The sequence below is a fragment of the Cucurbita maxima genome, unplaced genomic scaffold, assembly GCF_002738345.1.
Source record: "Cucurbita maxima cultivar Rimu unplaced genomic scaffold, Cmax_1.0 Cma_Scf00085, whole genome shotgun sequence".
Lineage (NCBI taxonomy): Eukaryota > Viridiplantae > Streptophyta > Magnoliopsida > Cucurbitales > Cucurbitaceae > Cucurbita > Cucurbita maxima.
In genome coordinates, this window is record NW_019272101.1 from 33,063 (window position 1) to 41,362 (window position 8,300).

The 8,300-nt window shown below is 34.4% G+C and overlaps 3 protein-coding genes across 3 annotated transcripts in view; 1 reads left to right on the forward strand and 2 right to left on the reverse strand.

Moving 5' to 3' along the window:
* The window catches only part of LOC111472711, a 6,753-nt gene extending 5,006 nt beyond the window's left edge, over positions 1-1,747 (forward strand). Inside the window, exon 5 of the mRNA XM_023118334.1 lies at positions 1,727-1,747. Within this exon, the coding sequence (XP_022974102.1) occupies positions 1,727-1,747 (21 nt within the window). The remainder of the gene's footprint in view (positions 1-1,726) is intronic.
* On the reverse strand, positions 1,608-3,163 carry LOC111472749 (cyclin-U4-1-like). The gene is made up of 2 exons (XM_023118393.1): positions 2,730-3,163; positions 1,608-2,188 (listed from the first exon to the last, which is right to left on the reverse strand). The coding sequence occupies exons 1-2, from the start codon at positions 3,068-3,070 to the stop codon at positions 1,900-1,902; spliced, it is 630 nt and encodes a 209-aa protein (XP_022974161.1). The 5' UTR covers positions 3,071-3,163; the 3' UTR covers positions 1,608-1,899.
* Positions 3,164-5,005: 1,842 nt separating this feature from the next.
* On the reverse strand, positions 5,006-7,863 carry LOC111472746 (pentatricopeptide repeat-containing protein At1g02150). Its single transcript, XM_023118387.1, has 2 exons — positions 7,384-7,863; positions 5,006-6,622 (listed from the first exon to the last, which is right to left on the reverse strand). The coding sequence occupies exons 1-2, from the start codon at positions 7,750-7,752 to the stop codon at positions 5,378-5,380; spliced, it is 1,614 nt and encodes a 537-aa protein (XP_022974155.1). The 5' UTR covers positions 7,753-7,863; the 3' UTR covers positions 5,006-5,377.
* Positions 7,864-8,300: the final 437 nt, after the last annotated feature.

The following is an 8,300-nucleotide window of genomic DNA, read 5'->3' on the forward strand; positions in this document are numbered from 1 at the left end:
GAAAGGCTTGGTGTTTGGGGGAAAAGACGCTTTTAGGCTTCCCCTTGGTTATACAGATCATATTATTGTTTAATATATTTATACACAAACTTATAAAATATTACATGTAATATTACTTGGATTTTATTAATTATATTTTTATTTTAGCCATTTTCTTATTTATTAATAGTTTAGCCAAAATTTAATAATTTAATTAATCATAATAAATAAAATATAAACCGCTGATGAAAAATTGAAAATTTAAAAATATTTTATTTTTATAATTTAACCGAAATTTAAATGAAAATAATGGAAAAAATTTCACAACCACAAATTGAGAAAAAAAAAAAACAATTTGACAACTACCAATGAGTTGGATCCATGTTGGTTTGGTGCATGTCCATGAATGCACATGTTCTTTGTTCCACTTTAAACAACCAAGCCAACTGTCAATAACTACAAAATAATAATAAATAAATAAAAATTAAATAAATTGATGATTAAATCCCTTTTCATTTTATTTGAGAGATTAAATTTTAAATTATCATAAGCATGATGGACAGCTCAATTGCTTCATGTATGGGTGGATTTAATATATTTACTGTAATTAATTAATTGATTAAACAAAATTACTTGTAATTTAAAATTATTTATATATATATATTTAAAATATTTATCATCTAATAAATTTAATCAAATATACTTAAATGGTATGTTTTTCGTTTCTATGTTTGAAATTAAAATTTATTGAACATTAATTTGCCTCAACAATTATTTTAGATGCTACAACATTTTAAATGAAACCTTAGAAACGTTAATGCCCAACAACCTATACTATGCTCGAGTTGACCTAGTGATATTAATGCCTAACCTATTAAACTATGCTCGGGTGGATCGAGGAAACGTAAAAATCATATATTTTAATTTAATTGATTCTTGACACCCTTTTCACCCATATTGAAAGGACAATACCTTGTGTACCTTAGTGCCTCTAATTGAAACAAATGGGTCAATGAGGATTTTATGCATATTTTGAAAGTTTTGTGTCCTCTTCCATGAAAGAGAGATGGGATTAAAAAAAACCTTAAAATTAACCACTTATTTTTAAACTAAAAACATTAGAATAACATTTAAAAAAAAAAAATCGCTTTACAAAATTTTTTCGGTTTATAGAGATTCAAGAGACTTTAAATTGGATAAAGATATGCAATATCGGTGTGATTTGTTTTACATGCACGTCTTTTAGAACCCTTTTAAAGAAGTATCTCAAATATTTTTTTTTTACTAATAGAAGATTTGTCGTGCTAAAAAAATCACAATTGTAACAACTCATGTCCACCACTAGTCGATATTGTCTGCTTTGGTCCATTACGTATCGTCGTCAGTCTCATGATTTTAGAGAGGGTCTAGCCTTATTCCGACTAGTGCCTCGCACTGCCCGGTGACTGACTCTGATACTATTCGTAACGGCCAAAGTCCACCACTAGTAGATATTATCTAATCCACCACTAGTAGATGTTATAGGTAATGAATAAACTAATGCAAAATCTTTTAAAACACTAATGAATTATCTCATCTGTATGCAAAATAAAATTTCAAACCCAAGAACTCATAACCAAAACAGATCGAAAACAGAACAAAGATCTGACCATGAAAGAGGATCAGAACCCAAATCTGCCATACCCAAAATTGCAAAGCTGTGTTGGTGTGTGTATATGTGAGAGATACATATATACATACATTACAGACTCATCCAGTCAGTGGCTGAATAAAGCTATCTAATCAGGCAAACAACAGAACAAATTCATGCTCAAAACTAGAGAGAATCCAGTTTTAGAAACCTGGGTTTTGCTCCAAATGGGCTGAGGAATTTGCCCACGATCTCCAAATTTTGAATCCAAATTTGGGTAAAAAATTTGTTCAAACAGCTGCAAGCTGTTGCTTCTTATGGGAAGCTTCATCTTCATCAAAACAAAAGTGGGGTTTCAGAGCTCTGGCTGTAAGAATCAGCTCTGATTTTGCAGAAGTGCTACTGAGAGGAGGTTGTAGCAGAAGCATTTGTCTTTGAAGATATGAGTAATAAGAATGGAAAGTGTTGGGAGTGACATTCAAATGAAAGCCCAAACCAAACAAGAAATCCACTTCAAGAAAGTTTATTTCCGCTGTGCTGATCCCTCCCACTTTTGCATAATATGCATTGTTATAGTACCTGAATAAGCATAACAAATTGCGCAAATTTCAACTCAAATTGCCCAAATTCAAAGCCCCTTTTTGATGTTTTTGGGGAAAATGCTGTTTATGGAAGTAAATTTGTAAAGTAAATTCATGTATGGTTGGTTCACTATGCTTTTTTGCTGGCTGCCTAGCTGTCGAAAATGAGAGATATTCAGCGACTATATGATGAAATGATGAACAAGGACAAGAAGATTCCCAAAAAACAAACAAGTTGCTCATAGCATCAGATTCATCAAAACAAACCCATATAAAGATCATCAAAATTTGAGATGAAAGAATCTTTAAAAACATCAAGTTTTCGTCAATCAAAAACCACAATTTCAATTTAAAAAACATAATTAGCAAGCCAAATCGACGTCTCAAAACCCCTATCCGACATTCAAAAAACAGAACTCATTTAGGCATTTCATCAGTAACCTTGCGGGCATACTCGAAAAAGTAAAAAAAAAAAAAAAAAAAAAAAAAAAAAAAAACCAAATCAAATACCACATTTTCAAGAAGATTAAGAAACTCACGTATCATCCATAAATTTAGCAGAAACAAGAACGCTAGTGATGAGCAAGCGATGAACATTGAAGGAATTGATGGGCAGCGAGGGCTGCCTTTGAACAAAGCGATCGAGATAAATGTAGGCAACGACAAAGCAACAGGGACTGCAATTGGCGTACTTAAAGATCCTATCCAAGTAGCTTTGGATTGAAATGGCGGGACGAGTTAAGCCATGGAAGGCTGAGATTTTGTGATGTTGAAGATGAACAGAGAGGTTTTGATCGTTGGATTCAGCCACTCTTTGAAGAAGACAAGAGAGAAAATTGATCAGTTTCGGCATCACAGTCGGGTCCTCTAGCTCCGCCATTGATGAACAATCAAGCAAGATTCAGAGCTTTTTCTGGTTTTGGTTTTGATTTTTCTGGTTGTAGTGTCCGGCAAATTGGAAATTCATGGTTTTTATATAGAAGCGTGGAGGGCGTGGGCGCTAATGGAACATGTTTATCTATTTATCGTTTAAATACTATTTTATTCCTTTTATTTTCACCTTTGGTTTTTTTTTAAAGATAATATTTAGTTTATTTATTTTTTACTTATCCATTTACCGTTGTAATTTTAATTAGTAAATTTAATCTTATCTTTAAAACACTCCGAAAAATAAAAATTATATTTATTAAAAAAAAATCTAACACTCAGAGACGAAATAATGTTGTTTACCTGTTAATTAAAAATTTATTGTCGTGCAATAAGGTCACCCAAAACACGTCTCTACCACTTGAATTACTTTAGTCCCGGACCATACTATTTGATGATATTATTTTTTTTTATAAAAAAGAAATTTAAAATTAAATTGGTATAATTTTAACCATTTAGAAAATATTTTTTTAAAGAAATTATTTAATGACCGAAAAGGACACGAGAATTCGGCATGGACTTCTTTTATCGTGGGGTTGGCTAAGTGGCTCTCTAGGGACATTTTGGGTAATGATGTTTGGAATTAAAACTCATAAGAGGAACAAAGACGCTATTGCAATGAATATTACATATCAAATATAAGTTTAATTTTTATTTTTTAGTTTAATAATATGTGGAGCCGAGATTTGAACTTTTGTTTTTCTGGTCAAGGATATAATTTCTTAATCAGTTGAGCGTCTACAACATTTAGTTATCAAGTAACTCGTAGGTAGAGATGACTATTTAACTCGGGTTGGGATCCCATGAGGGTTCAGCTCAAACAAGGTGGAGAATCTCCTTTTAAACGAGAAATGGGGAGAGGGGAACGGGAAGAGATTTTTCCTTGTTGGCTAAAAAGGGCCGAAGACGAGAATTATATTCTCCCTCCAGTTTTTTTAAAAAGTACAAAAAAAAAAAAAAAATTCACAGAAAACTCGAACCTTGAGATTCTGCATAAGGAATTCCTATTCTAATCCCGACAAAAAATACGTAGAAAATTTTGTGGAGATTAAGATTGATAGGGAGGCGAAATCTGCAGCGATATTAAATTTTATGTAAATTTTATGCAAGAGTATTATTATAATAATTACCTCACTTAATTTTTAATTCAAAACGTCTATTTTTGACAACTCAAATTAGTAAAACAAGATTTTTCTGTGATTAAAAATGTTGTATTCAAACAATAGAATAAAACAAGACACGTTAAAAGCAAGTTGGAATTGGTTGTATTAATTTCATTTTGCAATTGGCGAGCTGTTTCCAACTTGATGATGCCAACTTCTAGCACGGATTTGAGCTGTAGACCGTTAAAAAAACATCAACTCCAATTTCATGACCGAAAACGACTGTCATTTCAAATCTTTCTTATATTATCATACAAAAATATATATATACATATTAACCAATTAAACTATGCTTAGATGATCCTATTAGCGACCTTATTGTTAGATGCGAGCTTATGCTTAAATTGGATAATATTATATCATTGTGGAGAGTCGTGTGTTTATCTATCATGGTATCAGAGTCATGCCCTAAATTTAGTCATGTCGATAAAATTCTCAAATGTCGTACAAAAGTATTGTGAGCCTCAAAACATGACTAAGACTCCAAAAAGAAAAAGGAGTCGAGCCTCGATTAAGGGGAGGCGTACTTTGTTCGAGGGGAGGTGTTGGATGAAAGTCCCACATCGGCTAATTTAAGGAATGATCATGAATTTATAATTAAAAAAATACTATTTCTATGAGTATGAGGCCTTTTGAGAAGCTCAAAGCAAAGTCACGAAAGCTTATGTTCAAAGTGGACAATATTATATCACTATAGAGAGTCGTGTGTTCATCTAACACTAATAAGATGGAAACCAATACTTTTTAAAAGCTATTAATCAAAGCCGCCCATGAGGGAATTGCACTAAAATTTCCACCCTATTCAGTAAATGCCAAGATTTCTATCTGGGAAAATTACATTTAGAAATTCATACAAAGATCTAAATAAACATACCTCTGCTGAGTATAGCTTTGGGTTTAACCAAACTCCCACACCCCAAAGCAAAATCCCAAGTTGCTCTCACCTCCTCTACACGTGAAGACTGAACCACTGATGATCATTCTCAAACCTCCAGGACCGGACCGGTACCGGGACGACACGCAGATAAAATATTTTTTCCAAATTTCTGATTATGAATCCCAGAAACCATAGATAGATGACAATGTCATTGAATCTGTCACATCTCGAGAAGCATCTCAGAATCATCAGACTCATACACGGTTTTGTCACTTTCGTCGTCGATATTGCTACCTTCCCCCGAAACTACATCGTTGTCGATTGTCTCGTCCGACAAACCAATGAGTGATACGTATGCTTTGTCTTGAAGACATTTCGACTGCCTTAACAATCCAACAAGAACCTCCTTGCTGGCGATGTCGCCTTCTTTCTCACAGAGGTTGAAGAAAGCCAACACCTTAAAGTGCTTTGGCCTCCAAGTCCTCGAACCCTCGGCAGAAAACGCTTCTTTCCAACTAGCTAAAGCGTCAGAAACTCGACCCTCTTTCGAAAGCCCATCGGCGAGGATCTCCCATGAACTCGAATTTGGCTTTCCCCCAGCTTCAACCATGTGATTAAAGAAGCTCTCAGCTTTGCTCGACATGCCTTCCTTAACATACCACCCCATGAAAAGATTGGCAATTCTAGGGTCGTACGCTGTCTTAACGGATAGCCACTCCTCATAAATTTTTTCGGCACCTTCAATGTCCCCTGCCCTGATTAGAGCAGAGATTATAGCATGGAATCCCAAATTCGGAATGGTCGGGAAAATAGTTTTGTAAACCTTCCACACTCGATAAGTTTCTTCTTTGTTACCAACACTACCATACAAACTCATCAGATAATGAAACGGTATTCGATCCCGACCAACAATTCTACTTTCGACCCTCCTCAAGCATTCTTCAGCCTTTTCGATCAGTCCCGTCTTAATATACATTGTGGCCATGGTACTGAATGTAGTCCAATTGGCATTGATGGTCCTGTCTTGCTTCATCCGCTCATACACTTCTTCCATTTTCTCAATCGATCCTTGTAATCCACGAGATGATATCCATATATTATACGAGTAAATGTCTAGGCGAATGCCCTTTTCTATCATTTCCGACACTAACGACTCGACTTTCTCGTACTCTTTGAAGTTCACGTAGAGAGTCATCATTACATTGAACGAAAGCGTGTGAATCGCATAACCTTTAGTTCTCATTTTTGCAAGTAGAGTTTCTGCCTTTTCTCTCTGTCTTGCTTTCACATAGGCATTCAGAAGAGCTCCATATGTCCTTCTATCCTTCAAATTTTTAGGCAACCTTACGAAGTAATCTTCAGCACTCGCAATTCCATAGACTTTTGAAATAAGATCCAATTGTATAGCAGCATCACTAGCTGTTAATTTAAATGTCTCTCCTCTATTGCTCATCCAATCATATATCTACAAACAAAAACATCAAATTTTAGAATCGAAACAACTTCAAGAATCTACATACCGACACGATCACCGAACCGTAACAAATTGCAAACTTAAGAACGATCGTTCATCATCTTAATGAACCGTATTCAAATTATCAGACCCACATCATATGTATGAACAGAAAAATGAAGAACATGCATAAACCAGCATTGAGTTCAGCTAAATGATGAAAACGTAAAATTTCTCCATCATAAGCAATGAATTAGGAAGATAGGAGACCTGAAATGGAAGAGGGAAATATCCAAAAGATGATAATTCAATATTCTTCGATGAAATATATCAATGCCTCCCAATTAACAAACAGAAAAGCTTGATTTCTTGTATATTTCGATTTAGTAAGAAGCGAATCAGTATTAGTTCATGCAAGAGTGAGGATTTCAACCAAGAACTAGATGATCATCAAAGCTTGTACACTTAAGATTTGCACAAACAACTCTTACGACAATTGAATTTCACATAAGAAATAAGTAATCCAGTCCAAAATCCGAAGATTAAAGCTTCAATAGCTTCCATGGTTGCTAAAGAAGCAAATTAAACATAAAAATGCAATCCAAGTAGCTAAACTAGAGTTAGCAGAAACCTATTTGAATCGATGATAATTTCTACCTCTTTTTTCTCCAATAAAAGATGAATCGAACATCGCAATTCGCAACCAAATTGAACCAATTCATAAACTCCAGTATATGCATCCAAAAACTACCTAAAATCATTATCTACTTTACCTCCAAAGCCCTTTCATAGCGCCTGTACTTTCTCAACTCCTTAATGACTCGAAAAATCTCCCATTTCGTAATCTTTTTGCCCTCGTTCTCCCACTGGTTCAGTACACTCGCAGAGCCTAACTCGGGATTTTCCATCAGCGATATCCTTCTGTAAATTGCGTTCCATTTCACCATAGGCCTTCGCTCGAAATCCACAGTTCCATAGCTATGAGTTTGGGAAATTGAGCAGGTTATAGAGAGTGGAAGCCTCCGATAATTTACATTCCGGAAAAAAGCCTGAGATTGAATTACAGGCGGCAATTTATGCGAATAAGAAGTCGAAGAGGAGAGAGAGACATTGTAGTGGTGAACGGAAGTTTGGAGAAGCATCCTCGTCGTCGTCGTCGTCGTCGTCGTCTCCACCGCCGTCTCTGTTAGGGTTGAAGAGAGTGCGTGCGAATGCGCGCAAGCTCTGTGCTTTTCAGTTTCTCGATAAGGTTTTGGGAATTTACTTATTTGCCCTTGTCTGTTTCTCATGATTTCTTGCGAAGTTAGAAAATATCAGAAAAGGTCAATAAAGTTTTAATTTTTTCCGTGTTTTAAATTTCTAAACTGATCTCTCGAAAATTTTAAAAAATAATTATATAATTATATAAATTTAAATTTTCTCTCTACCCAACCTTAAATTTTTATAAATTTTAAAATTTTAATTTTACCTTTAATAAAAATAAAAAATTGGGAGAATTAATTTATAATTTTAAAAGGTCATAAATCGTAACAAAATTCGACCCATATAAAAGGGTCGACCCATGAACCAAAATAGTAGAATAATTTATCACAACAAACTCTTTAGTCGATCTCATTGAGAGGTCAATGATGACTATATAGTTAACTTTTCACGTAGACATGCGTTATGCATGGTTCCCGACATCTTGGTT

Coding starts and splice junctions, on each gene's coding strand:
- LOC111472746 (XM_023118387.1), bottom strand. CDS start 7,752: ATGCTTCTCCAAACTTCCGTTCACCACTACAATGTCTCTCTCTCCTCT. Junction 6,623..7,383: donor GCTATGAAAGGGCTTTGGAG/GTAAAGTAGATA, acceptor TTTTGTTTGTAG/ATATATGATTGGATGAGCAA.
- LOC111472749 (XM_023118393.1), bottom strand. CDS start 3,070: ATGGCGGAGCTAGAGGACCCGACTGTGATGCCGAAACTGATCAATTTT. Junction 2,189..2,729: donor GCTAAATTTATGGATGATAC/GTGAGTTTCTTA, acceptor ATGCTTATTCAG/GTACTATAACAATGCATATT.